The sequence below is a fragment of the Epinephelus fuscoguttatus genome, linkage group LG14 (genome assembly GCF_011397635.1).
Source record: "Epinephelus fuscoguttatus linkage group LG14, E.fuscoguttatus.final_Chr_v1".
NCBI classification, from domain to species: Eukaryota; Metazoa; Chordata; class Actinopteri; order Perciformes; family Serranidae; genus Epinephelus; species Epinephelus fuscoguttatus.
Window position 1 is genome coordinate 33399814 of NC_064765.1, and position 19350 is coordinate 33419163.

Genomic DNA, 19350 nt, shown 5'->3' on the forward strand with positions numbered 1-19350 from the left:
CCACTGAAAGGTCCACAGGCTGAGATCAGCGCAAAAAAAGTCTATAATAGTCTGTTTATTTACTCTCTCTTTATCATTTTTTGTACTTTAAGCACCTTTTTATGCACAGATATCTTAAAGAAAATATATTTACACTGATGGCAGCCTATGGACCTTTTTGCGGTGTTCTAGCCCAGTTACACTGGTGTGCAGGTATCTCCCCTGCTGTCCTTTCTTGAGTTGAGAAATCCACATTTCAAAGTTATCAGTAATCTATGCGTTTTCCCCGATAATCAAGTAAGTAGATCAGAGCTATTTAAATACAGATTCAGTTGGTCGGATATTAAAAGCAGTAAATATAGAAGGGCCAGACATTTTTAGCAGCCTTGTTCAAAACGTATACTAAAACAAAAAAACAAAAAGATGTATTTGATCATATGTCTGACCCAGGCACAGCACAAAGTGCGGAAACAGACAAAAAAGAGGTATCAGTGCTATCCATACCATTATTACTATCAGCACCATTAGTGGCAATAACAATAACCATTAATTGACTTTATCTCTACAAGTATCTTCCTCCCTCCTTCTCTCTCCCACACCCTCAACTTATCTCATGACTTTTTCCAATGAGGTCAAGGAACAGTGTGTAGGTGAAGACAAAGGGAGTGCTTTTAAACTTTTCAACTACAGCTCAGATATTTTTAAAAGCTACTAAACGCGGTCAGAACTGTATCACACATGAAAACATGAGAAAAAAGGTATGATTGGCGGTGTCGCTAAACCATTCCATCCATTCTACCTGAACAGTGCTATACATGTGTAACTCTACGAAGGTGAGAAGGAAGTGAGATGAAGGAAGGAAGCTTGTCAGCTACTTCCAGACGCTATATGTTGTCATACCGGTATATCAAAGTTATGTATCCTGGGCTACTCGGAGATTGCTTCTGGGCCAGAGATGGCCCACAGGCCACGAATTTAGTAACCCTGAAGTAGACTCATTTGTTTATTATATCCTAAATCTCAATAATTGTCCACAGTCACTGCAATATAACCTTTTCTTCAAATCGTACAGCCCCAATAGTATCTCCCCTCCGCTCCTCTATTATTGCAAGGTTCGTTCAGATAAATCTTTGTTTGATAAGATTTGTCCTTTGTACTATGTTTTAAAATCCAAAACTGTCATTTTTGTTGCTGGCAAAGACTCTATCAATTGTATGGTCAGAAAAACACATTCTGGACTTGTATGTCTTTACAACATTCTGTGTGTAAAAGTTTTGTGACTAAAGTTGTGAGCAAACTAACAAAGTTTGTAGTCTTGCAAATGTAGCTTTTCAAAGAAAGCAGTGAATCTCCTGATCGCCTGTGGGAGAAGGAAAACATTACAGAGAAACTAAAAACTTGATCTCCCCATGGTGCCTGAATGCTGTAACACTCAGATGTTTTCCCACAGTCATCTCATGAATGTGATTGTTTTCAGCTGCTTGTCAACCCTCTTTTTTTTCCTACTTTTCAACGCATAATCAAGCTAGCTCTAAAGATCTTTTTTTTCCAACCAGAGAGATGAAATCTGCAGAGAAAAATCATGTTTGAATCTGGCACTTTATAGACATTTCATTATAATCCAGTATTTCTTTCTGCATTTTTGTTTTTACTTTCAGTTGTAAATTGTACTGAATAAACATGAAGGACATTCAGTACAGCTCTGTGAGGTAACCAGTGTTTGGCACACTGCCGATCAACTAAATCATTAAAATTCATCCTTCGCAAAAATTTGATAGAAGTGTGGTTACTTTTCTTTGCAACTGCTGTCAGCTCTCATGTTTCAAGATGTCTTCCTCTCATCCCAAGGCTGTGAACGTGTGCGACAGCTGGCAGAGAACACAGTCTATTTCCGCAAGAGGCTTCGAGAAATGGGCTTCATCATCTACGGCAATGAGGACTCACCTGTTGTACCCATGATGCTCTACATGCCCGCCAAGATAGGGTGAGCCCTGAGCTTTGACTTATATGGAAGCAAATAAGAGACAAAAGTATTCAAATTTTAACAGCTACTGAAACTTTGTGTGTGTGTGTGTGTGTGTGTGTGTGAGAATTTGTTTAGAATCATAATCAGGAAAGGATTTGTTGCCAAGTATGTTTCACTTACAAGGAATTTGCTTTGTTCTTTTGTGTTTACATTAAAAGTACTATAACATAACAGTTATGTACAATATAGCTATTGTGTAATAAGCTGGTCTTGTTTGTTGCTTGTTTGTTCTAAATTCACCTATTAGGAATTGAAATATGATATTTCTTGATTAGCTATTTCAAAACCTGAATTTGAATTTTTGTAATTTTAAAGATTTTTGTTTATATTTTAGTAATTTATTCATTTGTTTTTTTTGTTATTAATTCTTTATTTCAAGCAGACCATCAGTCAAATTCAAATTTCAGAAAAATTAAAGTGAACATTTTAAATGGCTTGCCACTGATTTCAATTTTCCAGCCCCTTTTTTTGGATCATATGACCGACAGACTGTGCTGTGATAGGCCAGAAGTTGGTTCGATTGCATCAAGGCTTCATTGCCTGTCCTGTCTTCGGAACCGCAGATGTTGCTATTTGAAATTTTTCGACTTTAATTTTTAAATCTGAATATGATCAAATTTAAGCCAACCAAATCCTCTTTTTATTTATTTTTTTTATTTTTTATCTTACTATATGATGACGAAAACTCTGTCTGTAGGTGTGTCTGTTCCACGTTTTTTTCCTCACTGACTTGGTCAATCCATGTGAAATTTGGCACAGTGGTAGAGGGTCATGGGAGGATGCGAATGAAGCAATATTACATCAATTGGCCAAAGGGGGGCGCTATAGCAACCGACTGAAATTGCTAACTTTGAATGGTCATATCTTATGCCCCGTATGTTGTAGAGACATGAAACTTTGCACAGAGATGCCTCTCCTCATGAGGAACAAATTTGCCTCAAGAACCCATAACTTGCGGTTATATAGATTTTCCACCATTTTGAATTTTTTGAAAAACACTTAAAATCAATCTCTTCCTAGGAAGTTTGACTGATCTGCATGAAACTCGGTAAACATAATCTAGGGACCAATATCTAAAGTTCCCTCTTGGCAAAAGTTGGAAAACTTACTAAAACTGAGCTTCTATAAGGCAATGAATATTGTGGAGGGCGTGTGTATAACATCTCAAGGGTTTCACCGATCACCACGCAACTTTGTAGGCATATGACCACACATAATCTGAGGGGACCCCTCCATTATTGACCCCATCAAACACAATGGGGCGCTAGAGAGCTAATTTCTTATCTAGGCCTAACCGCCATATCGATTTTTACTGAACTTGGTAGATATGTAGAACAGGACGCCTCAAGGTGACTGGAGAAATTTAACTCTAATTGGCAACTGGGTGGCGCTATAACAACAGAAAAATACTTAAAAATGGTTCAAATGTGACCGATCACTGTGGCTCCCCCTGTGGCCCAATGTTTGTTTGTTTTTCTAATTTTTGGTATGACTAAGTCATGGTATGGTATGCTGTACATAATCACGGAAACTGTCAGTGTGTCATTCTGTCAGTCAGTCATTCTGTCTGTCCCACGTTTTTCTACTCACTGACGTGGTCAATCTATGTGAAACTGCACATGGGCATTGAGGATTGGCATAGGTAGAAGGTGACAAAGCTACCAATGGGTATGGACTAGTAGTTCTAATTCTTGAATTTTTGAATCTTAAATTATTAACATGGAAAAAAATAATTGAAATCCAGCTTTTGAAATAGCAAATCAAGAAACTAAGGAAATCAATAAACAAAAAAATACTTGTTTTTCTAAGTCCCAATAAAATCTTAATAGACTTAAGTCAGGTTCAAGTATGAATGTTCAAAACTAAATATCTTAAAGGGGCAGTTCACTCTAAAAAGGCAGACATCTCTACAGCCAATATCTCCAACACTCTCCAACTCACACACAAACAATCCAGATTAATAAAGTGCATTACAGGCAAGAGGAATATGTATTTTTCATTTTGGTGTGAACTATCCCTTTAACCCACAGTCCATTAGCTTATTCAAGAGCTTTTAACCACATTCATTTATCCATAAATGTACCAACTACCCATATTCATCCAATCAGAGGAGTGCAACACTCAGTTTAATGCCTTTATGGCACCAGTATTGCGTCCTCATGACATTTATGCTGTGTCTCCTCATCTTTGTCCTACCAGAGCGTTTGGTAGGGAGATGCTGAAGAGGAACATCGGGGTGGTGGTCGTTGGCTTCCCTGCTACACCGATCATCGAATCCCGGGCACGCTTCTGCATCTCAGCCGCCCACACGAAAGACGTGCTCGACAGGGTAACTAATTGCTCTTACTGCTGAGTAACATATGTTTAGACAGATGGGTAACCAAATTTGCCAATTAAACTGGCTTTTTACTTCTGTTCTGTTTGGGCAAAGAATTAGATCTTAATTTGAGAACATTATTAAAACAAAGGAATAGTTAACTGACAACACAAGCACTCAAAACATTTTTTTCTTAATGGAAAAGTTGAAAACTGTCTTCAGGTCAAGATGGAGCTTATCTGTTCATTTCCTAACCTGTCTGCAGTAAATTCTACAGTCAATTTGTGGTTCTCTTTAGACAAAACAAACTCTACCACACTACTTTGCATTATTAAAACCTGTGAAATCATGGCAACTAAAAATACTTAGTTCTGATTGGTTGGCTGATGATCAATGAAGGATACATCAAACATCACAGTTGTCTCTTATTGATAAAACAGGTGTTTCTTTAGTGTATTTTTTTTTCCACCTTTGATCTCCAGCTCCTACACACTCACCACCTTGTATTTGTGGTGCAAAACCTTCTTTGCTTTTCTATTTTAAAAAGGTATTTTTAGAACGCAGCACCTGTAGTAGCAAGCGTATTGATGTTGACTAGTCCTGTGTTGCCAGATCTCACTGGCTCACAGACCCTTCTCTTGTGTGGGCAGCGCTAAAGCCATAATTATTCAGCAAAAAACACACCGTGGGTTGTTAAAATGACTTTAATTTGTCAGAATTGTCAGACTACTGAACTCAGCTCACTGGGGCTCAGGGCTAAATACAGTTCCAGGGGGCTGTGTCTAATTACATGACTTGTACACACAGCACGTTTTATTCAAAGTTTTCCAGCATTTAGCTTGTTAGCTTGATTTGCAAGTTATTGTTGTTGAGTCCAGGAGGAAGAGAAAGATACAAATGCCTATATTCCACCATTGGCAGGCTTTTCTCATGGCACTGGCTGATACTAGCCGAGGCAGATTTTTGTTCTAAGTTATTCACTTTAAAAATACAACGTGTACCTAGTCGATGTTATGACCTTCAGCTTGTTTGATACTAAGCCAAGAGATCATGTTGGCATAAAAGCATGAAGGGCAGTCTAATGGGCAGGAAACTGTCTGTAGTTGGAAGGACACAGGTATGATCTTGTATGACCCCAAATGTCTACTTCTAGAGATGTCTTCAAGTCACTTAAGATACAGTGAATCCCTCCCAGCTCTGTACCTGTGTCAGCTGGATCACCCTGCAGGTTAATGTACAGTATATTCCCCGTGTTTAGAGTTCAGGCCTCCACTCTGGCCATCCTATTTCCTCATTGTGAAGCTCTACGTCAGTGGAAGCTGCTCAGCTTTGATCGCTCTTGGCAGCACATCAAAAAGCCTCCCACTCCTCTCAATGAGGGCTCCTCTTCTTAAGCACTGAGCTCACTGCAGGCCTGCCTGCTCGTCCTCTTCCAGTCACCGTCTAAACTTCAGTCTGTCTCTTATTTTAACATAAATATAGATCATTTCACACAGTGGGTGAACCTTCTCCTGTCTAATTGGGGTGTCCTTGTGGCTCAGTTGGCCCAGATGCATACTGTGTTTCAAGGATGTGCTGAGGCTGTTAAGCGCTCGCATTCCTCTTCTTGCTTTTCAAAAAAAAAAAAAAAAAAAATACAACGAAATCAAATGAAGACAGGGAGTGGGAGTATTGTAGTACTGTAGAGCTTTTATCTGTCATGATGTTAAAATCTCTCTTTGTTAACCTTCCTCTCCGTACCATTCCCTCGTACTTTGATGTGTCATGTTGATTTGTGTTTCTCTTTTATCCGTTGGTGAGCTTTTGCAGTTTTGCCTTCTCATTCAAACACTCCCACACTTGTACACATAAACCTAAATTCTTTTACTTTTGTCCTTCTGAAGACCTTTATTTCACTAACCACATTGATATCCAAACCGTGAAACTGACCTTATATGTGGCCAGAGGGGACTTATAAAATCATCAATCAGTCAATCAGTCTGCATTGTTCAGTACTTTTATATTAACAATGGATCCATTGAGTATACGTAAGGTGCAAGGAGTCACTAATCGAAATTAATGAAACCACATGCTGATACCTGACTGCAGTTCCTCTCAGCTCTATGGAGCTTTTCAGCTAAGCCGGTTTTCCTGCTGTTTTGGCTCAGCCTCACTCTGAAAGCTCAACGGGCACAGACACGCCTATCTGACATCAGTGAACTAGTAGCGACAAAGGCCAACTGTTGCATTGCCTCACATCGCCTGTGTCTTGGCTAAGAAGTTGCTGTTGAATACACCACAGCCGACAGCCAGCTAGCATGTATGTTCTGTGCCTGCGTGAGAGGAAGTAACACTTCATAGCAGCAGGTGGTGGTGTGTGCTCGTCATTGAAAAAGGTCTCACACCATTTTCAGTTGTTTGTTTGCTTTCCTCACTGTGTCGTGCACTGAGTCGAGCTGCCAATCAGAGTGATAACTCTCACCACCCGGCTCCACCCAGTTTGACACTGATTTAATACGCTGAATCAGCCACGAAAACTGCTGAAATGGGCCGACTAGTGCCACCTAAAATCCAACACTATCTGTCCAAAACCAAACAGCAAATACACAGTGAGCGACTAATGAGCACACTTGGCGCCAAAAGGAGAGTTAATATCGAACCAAATGTTTGTGAGGTGGCCAGAAGAACAACTCCAAATGAATAATAGACCCCTGTATACACCTTGCATAAAAATGCACCTCTCATTCAGATTGTTTCTAGATGTGATATAAAGCTGGGGCCAGTGGGAATTATCTGTGTTGCCATGTTGCATTATTGTCCAAAAAATGAATACTGAATGAGGCCCAGTGAGTTTCCTACTTAATGGTGTCCGTGTCCACTCCACACAACAAAAACCTGTCCAGATAGAGAATGTCTAAGGGGCTAACATTAACAAAACTATACATCAACTAATCTATACTAGCTAAACACTAGCTTTTGTGGCTAGCCACTTTTGGTAATCAACATATGATGTTAGCAAGTGCATATTAGCTATATTACTATGTTCACTGTATCCCAGCTGATGGGCCATTTCAAGCCTTATCCTGTCTATATTTGGTTGTTTAGGTTGTTGTCCTGTTGTTTGTCGCAAAATAGTGGGTGATGTGGAATTACATTGATGAGATGTTTCCCCATTTTGGCAGCAAGCTAGCTGACCTGTAGGTATAATCACTTGGAACAAAGGATTTTATTGGCCAAATGTATATTTATGCTGAAACCGAGGTCCCTCCGAACACCCCCACCCCACAAATTTTCTACAGGTGTGTGAACGTTTTCATAAGAACCCAGGCAATCCGTTTTTATAAATTTCTATGCAAATTTTGCTGCTATCTTGCTGGTTTGGAACACATGCTGAATTACATGTCTCCACTCATGTTGTTGTATGTTGACTGAAAATGCAATTGTGTTTACACTTGTGTTCAGTGTGGTTACAATGCGTCCCTGATCACCTCTTAAGGAGGTTTAGCTGATTAGATCACAATCCGTCCTCGGTGCCCTTTGGGTGCATTTACACCTGCGCTCTCATGGGATCAAGCACTATCTAGTTGCAATCCGATCCCCTAAAATGCATTTGAATCCAAGGTGTAAAGGGGGTCGTAATGTTGCTTCAACTCACCAGTTATAGGTTAAAATGTTATCGGTATTGTTACCCAAAGAAATGTGCAGTCAAATTTTTAGTTGCCAGAAACGACAATCATTCGCAGCAAGGGGTTTTCTACATTAATACACACTCAGCCCAGACAAACCTGGGAGTCAGCAGAACAGGTTTTTGTGTTTGTGTGTTTTATATAAACACCATAACCAAGTCAGAGCACATTGTGGTCATGTTGTTATTTATTGTCATTTGTTATTAGATTATTTAATATATGAGTGTTTGAAATTTAGAAAGTTTTAACTACATGACTTTGAATTGTTGCACTTTTAAGACTGAATAGCTTGTTTTTGCATGAAGAATTTCCGCCAGAAAGAACATTTTCTGCTGTTTAGATGACAAATCTTTATAAAGTTTTCGCCTCCTGTGCCGTAACAAGGTGTCCTACTGGTGCTTCACCTCACACCCAAGTAATAGGAATGAAAAATTGAAAAGATTGGGTCATCTGCAGCATTAAAGTCAGCGGTGTTTTCTGTTTCAGCCCAAGTTAGTGATTTAAGGTTGTGACTGGTGTTTTTCCATAAAAATCTTTGCTCTGTGCAGCTTTAAATTTCCTCCAGCCACATATTGCCCTTCTTGGTGACAGCTTTTTTATTGTATAAATGTCTCCACAGGCGCTGAGTGTCATCGATGAGGTGGGAGACCTTCTTCAGCTCAAGTACTCCCGACACAAAATACAGCCATCTTTGGTGCGACCCTTTGACGATAATGTGTATGAGGACATTGACGACTGATGAACCATTCCTCTCCATAAAGTGGGGTGAACCACAACAACCCCCCCAAAATACAGAACGGGTCAAGATGGATCACAAGTCTTCCACAAGGACCGCGATGTGCACAGGTGCCCCTTGTCACTAGCTTGCCATAATGTAACCCCCCCCAACAAAAGGAAAACACTTAAAACTGTCATCTAATTCTACTTTGCCTTACATAAACATGCAGAACTTGTGGTGCACACACTGAAAAACAGCACTTCGGCTTTTTCCTGTGTATTTTTTATTACTTTTTATCGTTTTGTGTCGAAGAATTTTATTTCTGTGTGTATGTCTGCGGTGCTTGTAGTATTTGTCATGTTAAGCCTTGTGGTTGTGTATGTGAAGTGGACAAACGCCAACTTTCCAAATGTCTCTTCAACAGTGAACTGCTGGGATTTTTTCATAATATGGATCTAAAGTGAACTTTAATGGGGTAAAGTTAGATTCATCAAAACATCAATCAAGCGGCATGTTCTTTCATCCAGTACCAGTTGTCATAGGCCAAAAGTGGAGAGCACTGGATGTTGCAATGTTTGAACATGCAAGTGACCCGATTTCATCCCTGTCAGTCTATTTGTTAGCAAGATATAGCACCAAGTGAAATGGGATTGTGTAATTATTGATCCAGATCTGGACTGACAGTTTTAACATTATACTATCCATGTGCTGATGGGAGAACCCCAACATCCACTTGGCATTCTTTAGAGACTTTAGAGACTTCTGTGGTGGTGGTGGTGGTGCACACTCTACTAGGGGACTTTTTTTGTTTTGTTGAAAGTAGTTTTGTAAGGTAAAACAGAACTTGAACTTTTCCCCATTTCATTGTAGGGAATAAGACGAGTCTTAAAACCCAGAGGCCGTACTGCTCCTGGAACCTGACTTCACCACGCATTTTTGATCACGTTACATCGTTGTCATTCCATCCTTGGTTCTCCTAGACCAGGGGTCAGCAACCTTTACGATCACAAGAGACATGTTCTACCAAAAATGATTAAAAAAAATCTATCTGGAGCGGCAAAAAATATTAAGCCTGATAATGAAGGTATTGCAGCATATAAAATCTAAACTAGCCTGTCAACATTACAAATAGATCCGATTGAGCATTCATTAATATGTTTTACCACTAGATGGCACTGCAGTGGGCTATTTTTGATTATTTGGAACTTGAACTCTGCAGAGTTGGCAGTGAAAGCAAATGAGGCTTTCCATGCACTATATTATTCTCTCTTCTCCTCAGACACTTTTACTTTTTTTGGATTTCGAACTCATAGTTAGCCAAGCTAGGGAGATTTAAGACTAGCCACCGCTCCTGATGTTTGGCAAAATTTGGAGGAAAAGGCGCCAGGCCATAGATGTTTGAAGCAGAGTTGGCAGTTAAAGCAAACAAATCTCTTCACATATAAATAAATTCTATTTTCTTCAGAAACTTTTCTCTTTTTGGATATGAAATCTGTAGCTAGCCAAGCTCGGGAGACTCAGGACTATCGTAGATACTGCTATTGACGTTTGGCAAAATGTAGAGGAAAAGACGCTGGGCTGATGTCGACTGATGCATAATTTAGTTGCAGAAATGTAAAAAGGTTTTTTTTATTTGGTGTATTGGCTACTCATTTTTACAGTTGAAGAATGTCAGAATCACTTAGGGCCTACAGCACTGATAAATGTAATTCAAAATGTTAAAAAATAAGTGTTATTTATTTCCATATGATTGTTTTAAAAATTTTGTTACAGCCAAAGGGAGCCACTGGAGAGGCGCTAAAGAGCGGCATGCGGCTGCAGTGCCTCAGGTTGCTTACCTCTGTTCTAGACAGACAAAAAATATAGAACCTCAGAGTTAAAGGAATACCTCACCCACAGAATGGCCATTTGTGTATCAATTACTCATCCTGTGTTAAGTTGAATTTGTTTGTCTCGCATGCCTCCACGGTGAAGGAAGAATCCAAAAACAAAGAACATTCTTGATGAATTGAGGTCATAGGGGTCCATATTTGAAAACAGCAAATCTATGTCAAAACATCTGTTCATAAACTCACAACTCCTGCAGTATAATCCCAGTCTCATTAGTCCAGTAAGATGTTAAGTTCTTCTAATGCATTTTCTCTGCAATCTATTTAAAGCACTTGCACATAAACAGTCTCACACATGGATGAGTCGTGGGCCTGGGAAATTCCATGGAATGCATAAGCAGAGTTAGAACGCACGCACTTGCCCAGGTGTGCCATTCGTCTGTGCATGAGACTGTTTATGCAAAAGTGTTTTAGAGAATATGGTTTTAGCAAAACTGCATGTGTGTGGAAAGTAATGAGCATACAACTGGATAAATGAGACTTGGATTATACTGTGGGTTTGTAAACAGATGTGTTGATATAATTTTGCTGTTGTTAAACATGACCCCCTTTGACTTCAGTTCATCAAAAAAATTCTCTAATTTTGGATTATTCATTCACCGCGAAGGCATACATGAAAAATATTTCTTGTAAGCATTCAATATAACATTGGGTGAGTAATTGATATACAAATCTTTGTGTGGATGAAGTATTCCTTTAAGCATATCACTTCCATCAGTAATGGTGCTGATAGTATCAGAAGATTGCTATCTATCAGAGGATGTTGAACAGCAGACACTGCAATGACTTGTAAAGAAACTGTTGGACATTTATGGAAATATGCTTATTTGTTTTTTTTTCCCTCAGCAGTTAGATGAAAAGATCAATACCACTCTCATGGCCATATGGTAAATATAGAGCAACAGACCCTTGGATACTAGCCCAAAGAGAAATAGTCCCAGTCCGTAACTCCCCGTAAAACCACAAATTGTTTTTGCATTCTGGTTTTTGCACCATTTTTACACAGATGCCTTCCCCTGTTTCCAGTCTTTATGCTAAGCTAATAACCTGCTGGTTCCTGCTTCAAATGTATCATACAGACACAAGAATAGTATCTATTTTATCTAAATTTAAAACAAACCATATAATGTCACTTCCTGATATGTGGAACTGTTCCTTTAATTCCGGACCAGTTGGGGTTAAATATCAAATACTTGCTGTAGAAAGTCAATAAAAATGAACTCTGTAAGAATTTTATTTACCCAACCTAACACCAGCTCTGGGTCAGTGTGACAGTGCCAAAATGTAAATGAATCCAAAGTACTAGTGGGCATGTCATTAACCATGTTATCATACTGTGCCTGCACACAGAGGACAAACCTTATGCTGCATAGCTCCAACAATCACCAACTGTAAGTGGCATTAGCAAAATCTATCAAAATCAGCAAGCATATCTGCATCCAATCCAAATACGACAGCTAATTAGTCCGTCTTTTGTTCAGTAAGCAAATTATCAATTTGGATAGTTTTGTTGCATCTGTATTGACACTGCAGCTATCTGTAGTATTTGCATTTTTCAGTGACATTTAAATATATGATTTAACTTAACTGAATAAAAGCTTAATTAAATTCCACTATTCTAGATTAACAAAAGTACAAAAAGTTTCTTATAAAGGATACAATATATCTCTCAGCTGTCAGTGGTTGAATTAAAAAAAGCAGCTTGACTAATTAAAATACCAGCTTTCATTAATGCTAATTGAAGAAAGCAGCATAATGAAAAGAACTCCAAATATCAAGGGAATTTAAACCATTATTGTCTGTTACACATGGATTTGGCTGGCCTCTTGTTCCCACAGCTGTGTTACATGTCAGCATCACTGGCATCCTTCAGTGTGATTGCATGTTTTGTTTTGTTTTTTACTTGACCAACTCTTGGTGTTATTTATGGGAACTGCCCATTGGTTCGACAGCCCATTGGTTTGACATCCCATTGTTCCGACCATATTAAACTCATTGTTCCGAAGTCCGTTCCGAAATCATCATGATGCCCTGTGGTTAAGGTCTGGTTAGGTTTAGGCACAAAAACCACTTGGTTAGGGTCAGGAAAAGATCATGGTGTGGGTTAAAATGAAAAAGAAAGTGACAAACACATAAGCCGTGAGCCTGCTCCGCCTCAAGCCGGTCGCAGTGCACCATACGCCCGCCGCGAGCCGTTCAGCACCGCAGGCAGTCGGACTAATGGGATGTCGAACCAATGACATGGACCCTTATTTATACAATTAACTGTATGACAGATAACCTCAAACATCAAGTTTAACATGACTCAAAGAGTTGTGATTGTCAAAATAGTCTTTCTATTCAAAGGCCAATATCTGCCCCATATAAAGTCCAGTCAGCCCAGTTGCCAGAAGAAAATGTTGGCATTGTGTGTTTCTTCAAACAATGAATACGTTACATTTCCACATTTCATACGTGTCATATCGTTTCTAAAGTGAGTTAATATACTAGCCAACTGTCACGTGGAGGAGGAAGAGATGGTGGATGGGCATCACCTAGACGAGATACCTGTCAGGCTGTGGACCACTGTTCAAGACTGACAAAAAACAAAACTGGCTATTTTTTAGCCAGTCATTGCTGTATTTCCAGCTGCATTTTGGGCACCAACTGTGGGTGTTTTTTAGGAACCTGTCTTTGTTTCCTGTGGCTTTTCAGCCCTGAAACACTGGGCTGTTTTGCAACCCATTGCTATGTTTCCTGCGGCTTTTCAGCCCCCACATGTGGGTGTTTTTTGGAGACCAATCCATGTGTTTCCTGAGGCTTTTTAGCCCTGAAATGTGGTTGTTTTTTGGAGATCTGTAGCTGCGTTTTAAGCGGCTTTTCAGCCCTAAAATGTGGATGTTTTGTAGAGACCATTGATGTGTTTCCAGCAGCTTTCCAGTCCCCAGACGAGGGTGTTTGGTAGGGAGCTGTTGCCATGTTTCCTGAAGCTTTTCAGCCCTCAAACATGCCTGTTCTGAAAGGACCTGTCTGTGTTTTCTGAGGCTTTTCAACCTTAAAATATAGGTGTTTTGTAGAGACCTTTTGTTGTGTTTCCAGCAGCGTTTCAGCCCCCAAATGTGGTTTTCTTTTTAAGGGACCCATTGCTGTGTTTCAGGCACCTTTGAGTCCCCAAACAAGGGTGTTTGGTAGGGACTGTTTCCTTAAGCTTTTCAACCCTCAAACATGACTGTTTTGAAGGGACCTGTCGACATGTCTCCTGCAGCTTTTCAGCTACAAAGTTTGGGAATTTTTGGAGACCAGTCCATGTGTTTCCTGAGGGTTTTTAAAGCTCTAAAAATATGGGTGGTTTGTAGGGACTTATTGCTGTGTTTCCTGCTGCTTTTCAGCCACCAAAACTGGGTGATTTTAAGGACTTGTCACTGTGTTTCATACAGCATCCCCAAACATGGGAGTTTTGGCAACCTGACCCATTTTTTTCCAGTGGGGATAGTGCCACGAACAGCAGTTGTTTTTTTACAGAGGCATCGCTGCGTTTCCAGTGGGGATTGTGTCCCCAAGACCGGATATTTTAAGCCCAAACATGATCTTTTCCTGTACATAACCAAGTGGTTTTTGTTTCTAAACTTTACCACAAGTTTACCACAGCGCTATTGAAACATAAAGTTTCAACATATCCGCTACATAATAATGTGCAAGTGTAACGTAAATCTGTGGTTTGCAGAAACGTGCAATGCCAACATTTTTTTCTAACAGTTTCTAACGGTTTATCCAGTTTATCGGTGTCAGAGCTCCAGTTTAAAGCTGAAGTCTCGAGGGTCAGTTGGTCACTCCATGCAGTGCAAAGTGGAACATATGTTTTAGGCAAGACAGAAGAACATCTAAACTATTAGGACTAGTCTAGATGTAATTCAGTGTTGGTTGTAATATCCTACATTTCCACCCCATCTCTTGGGTGCTTATCAGTAAAAGCCTCATTGCTCTATGTCTGATAATGTTTTAATGCTTTGTATGACAAAGTGCTATCTTTGTGCTGTGATTTTAAAGTCATTAATATTTTCAATCAGTGTGTGACTGGGGTTGGGTGTGTGTGCTTGCTTGCTTGCTTGCATGGTTTTGGGTATCGATGTGGGTGTGTTTGTTACTGCACTTTAACCTTGCTTTTCTACACCTGTCTTTTGAACTCTTGGTTTATTTTTACATTGTGCTACTGAGCTTTGGGACAACAACACTCCTAAATGAAGGCAGCTGTAAAAAGAAATCCCACATGCATACATTCCCACCTGCATGTACTGACAAGTATTGTGTAACCACACGTTCCTCATACTAATGCATGTACAGTAAGAATTAGTCACTGCTCTGCACCACAGCCAGTGGCGCTCGATGAAATACACTGTTCTGCTCGGTGTGACTTTTTTGAATGTTGTCATAAAAAAATCCACTTCATTCCAGAGGAGTTAACATGTCTGTGTGGGCTCTAGGGAGGATCTTTTTTTCTTCCATATTCCTGTTTATCTGTTACTGTAAATGAGAGATGTTTATGTTATTTACTTTCCTTACTATAGAAAAAGTATCAAAACCTAAATCTTGGAATAGCAAATGATTGTCTGTGAGGTGAAAGCTAAGAGTTACAATGTTACTCATATAGATGCAGAATGTTTTCTTTTTTACGTATTTTAAAGTTTGCACACAGGAGAGTCATCAACTGATACTAAAAGCAGGCATTTAGAGCATATTTTAATATAAAAATAGACTTATATAAAACTCTGAGACCTCATGGCCTGACGTCTTAACGATGCTATTCTTAATCTAAATTAGATCTCTACAGAACCTTCACAACGATTGGTTCTTGATAAACAGTAACCACATGTAATCATTTGGTCCTGAGTGTGAATCCTTCAATATGTTCCCATAATGATCTGAACTATTAAACAGATACAAAGGCAGGAAAAGCTTCATGCCTCTTTTACGGTCTTTGAGCTTTGCTGGTGTAAGATGGAAGATGGTCCTGATATTTTGTACAAAGTTTATATTGTTTCATTGAAAAGGAGCTATTCAGAATATTTTGTTTACTATAGAGTGACCTGGGAACGATGGTTATCACTATTACTGGCAGCTTTAGTTGAGAGCGCTCAAGTATGCCATCAATAGAGGAAATCATTTTAATGGGTGAGTGCAAGTTACCACACGTCAGAGATAATTATTTTCTGATATAGTGCCTTTTGAAGCAAATGATTTTCTAAGAATTCTGATTATAGTAAGCGTTACGACTTGGATTGTTCATCTTTTACGGTCTTATTTGACTTCTTTTACTACTTTGTCTTCAACGATACTTATTATTAGCACTGGATGTGTTCTCTGTTGACTAATTGCCATGCATTTGATCATAGAAAATGCACTATTTGCAACATATCAGCAAATTATTAATATGTAAAGTGTCACCCATGTCAATGATATCAGTAGATCATTAAAACAATATAAACAAAGCTGTTTTGGATTGTCTTCAATTTTGTTAAGACTCATCTTTCATTGCCTGATATTAGACAGAATTGTCAACTCATTACACTCCATTTCCATCTTCAGTCTGACATTGCGTCCACTCTAACTGATTCCAGAGGGGGAGAGGAATTTGGTTTTTCCTGACCAATCACTTGAGACCAACATATCCACCTGAATCTATTTTTATTTTAAGTCCACACTGATGCATAGCCATGTCAACATACTTGTTTTGCCAGTTTTGTTTTGTTTTTTTTCAAAAAAGCGGAGCGAAGTAAAACAACCTACGACATTAAGAAGACATGTCGATTTAGAACAGTCGTAATAACAGCATCTATCGCAGGGGCGTGAAACATGAGGCCCACGGGCCAGAACCAGTTCATCATAGGATCCAATCCAGCCCACTGGATGACTTTGCACACCTAATTTAAATGAATAAGGAGAGCTAAGAGGTGCAGTCAGTAGCCAGCTTCATATAAGATGCACCTGACCAGACTACAGTTCTCTAAAAAAACAATAAATACTTAATGTGGTCATATCTTACTATATAATGACGAAAACTCTGTGTGTGTGTGTGTCTGTTCCACGTTTTTCTCCTCACTGACTTGGTCAATCCATGTGAAATTTGGCACAGTGGTAGAGGGTCATGGGAGGATGCAAATGAAGCAATATTACATCAATTGGCCAAAGGGGGGCGCTATAGCAACCATTTGAAATTGCAAACTTTGAATGGTCATATCTCATGCCCCGTATGTCGTAGACACATGAAACTTTGCACAGAGATGCCTCTCCTCATGAGGAACAAATTTGCCCCAAGAACCCATAACTTCCGGTTTATAGATTTTCTGCCATTTTGACTTTTTTGAAAAACACTTTAAATCGATCTCTTCCTAGGAAGTTTGACCGATCTGCATGAAACTCGGTGAACATAATCTAGGGACCAATATCTAAAGTTCCCTCTTGGCAAAAGTTGGAAAACTTACTAAAACTGAGCTTCCATAAGGCAATGAATATTGCGGAGGGCGTGGCTCATCACATAAAGGTGTATAACATCTCAAGGGTTTCACCCATCACCACGCAACTTTGTAGGCATATGACCACCCATAATCTGAAGGGACCCCTCCATTATTGACCCCATCAAACAAAATGGGGGCGCTAGAGAGCTAATTTCTTATCTAGGCCTAACCGCCATATGGATTTTTACTAAGCTTGGTAGATATGTAGAACAGGACCCCAACAGAAAAATGCTTAAAAATGGCTAAAATGCGACCGATCACTGTGGCTCCCCCTGTGGCCCAATGTTTGTTGTTTTTTCTAATTTTTGGTATGACTAAGTCATGGTATGGTATGCTGTACATAATCACAGAAACTGTCAGTGTGTCATTCTGTCAGTCACTCATTCTGTCTGTCCCACGTTTTTCTACTCACTGACGTGGTCAATCTATGTGAAACTGCACATAGGCATTGAGGATTGGCATAGGTAGAAGGTGACAAAGCTAACAATGGGTATGGACTAGTTTTAAGATACTGAACATTGTGCAAAATATTGTTAATCAGCAGCTTCAGTACAAAAGAATCTCTATCAAACTACTGTCTGAAGGCCCAGACACACCCAACGTACATCAGAGAGCTAGCACTTATAAAAGCTGGCCGTTACCAAACAGCATGGATACCAAGAGGTGAAGCGCCGTTGAATTTTTGCCAACAGCCACTAGGGGCGCTGCGGTAGCGCTGCCACCATTTTGGACTTTTGAGCTTGGACTGTTGCGCCCAGACAAGATGCAAGATGTCAAGGAGAGAGGAGAAAAAAAGTAAAAGAAAACAGTGTAGTGCAATTAACTGCAACAACTATCAGTGGAACACCCCGCACCTGGCCTTCCACCATTTCCCGAAGGATCACGACAAGTAAGAACTCCTGAGGTGTAAGTTTTAAAGTGTTTTAATATCCATTTAATATGCCAGTTTTGGAGGGAAGGTAACACACACACACACACACACACACACACACAGACACACACATCTTTATTCCTGACTGTGACATCGCCATTAATGTGTTTCTAGTTAAAATATTGTTTTTTTTAATTTATTTTTGGGGGGGAGGGGGAGGGGGTAGATTGACTTATGGTGTGATTTTGAAAGAGTAATTAAGTTAATCTTCTCATAAGTGGATGTAATATGTAGAGATACCATCTAGGCCATTTTTCTTCGTTTTTTTTTTTTTTTTTTAAAGTCTATATTTTGCTTTACAAAAACGTGAAAAAGCAACTGTGACCAAGCTATCACGAGGTGAGTATTGTAAGCATAATTAATAGCGATATACTTCAGTTTGTCTGTGTGTTTTTGTATACAAGTGGGTCTGCTGCGGTCTGCTGACAGTCCAAAATGGTGGCGGTAGGACAAAACCATGGGCAAGACTGTTGCTATGGGGCATTCTATTGAGTTTCGCCTCTTGATATCCATGCTCTTTTTCCGTTACTTTGCCTCATAGCAGGGTGGCTTAAGTCAATATATCACAACAATCGTTCATTTTGTGATGAAAGCACAAAATTTGGTACATGTATTGGTGGATATATTTCAAACAAATCTAGATATTGGGGCATCGCAAAAATGCACCCTAGTTGCCATAGCAACCATTTATTCAATAAAATTAATCAAAATATTTAAATGATTATTACAAGATTTTAAAAATGTAAATATGTATTAAATTAAGAAAAATACAGTTAGACACACTCACAGTTCATATTAAATTAAGAACAAGTGCAAATTCACAATAGCTGCAACCTCATACATACATGCATCCACACAACATGCATACACACAACCTCAAGAAAAGCAAAATTTTCATTTTGAAATGCTTAGTATAGCGCCACCTATGAATGAATCCTCATCATTCTTTCTGGTATAGTTACTCATGGAATCAATCAGTCAATTCTACTTAAGATATGTGGTGTTATATGTTGTCTCTGTAGTATCCAGTATTGCATTTCTTTTAATCTATTACATAAAAACAGAGAGTGAACTTCTTGGATACATTCTTTCCAATTTTCTTTTTCATAGCTCGTTTGAAGGTCCTTTTCCCATCGGTCCATCACTTTATCTATATTTTGCTGGTCGTCGTTCACGAAATTATCATAAAAATATGAAATGAACCCTTTATTTTTCTTATATTGTATGATAGATTTCTTGAATGGCCCTAACAAAGTCTTTATCTGAGAAGATTTATCAATTGAATTAATAAAGCTACGAGCCTGGAGGTAAGCAAAAAATTCATCTACACCATA

General features: G+C 39.2%; 1 protein-coding gene and 1 long non-coding RNA gene across 2 annotated transcripts in view; both read left to right on the top strand.

Annotated features, from left to right (window-relative positions):
- sptlc2a (serine palmitoyltransferase, long chain base subunit 2a) overlaps window positions 1-8866 on the top strand; it is a 29599-nt gene extending 20733 nt beyond the window's left edge. The window contains exons 10-12 of the mRNA XM_049595364.1: window positions 1828-1963; window positions 4205-4334; window positions 8607-8866. Of these exons, the coding sequence (XP_049451321.1) occupies window positions 1828-1963; window positions 4205-4334; window positions 8607-8726 (386 nt within the window). The 3' untranslated portion in view covers window positions 8727-8866. The remainder of the gene's footprint in view (window positions 1-1827; window positions 1964-4204; window positions 4335-8606) is intronic.
- The window catches only part of LOC125900415 (uncharacterized), a 291070-nt gene extending 275011 nt beyond the window's left edge, over window positions 1-16059 (top strand). Inside the window, exon 2 of the long non-coding RNA XR_007450849.1 lies at window positions 12637-16059. This is a non-coding gene — a long non-coding RNA (uncharacterized LOC125900415). The remainder of the gene's footprint in view (window positions 1-12636) is intronic.
- The last annotated feature ends 3291 nt before the right edge of the window (window positions 16060-19350 follow it).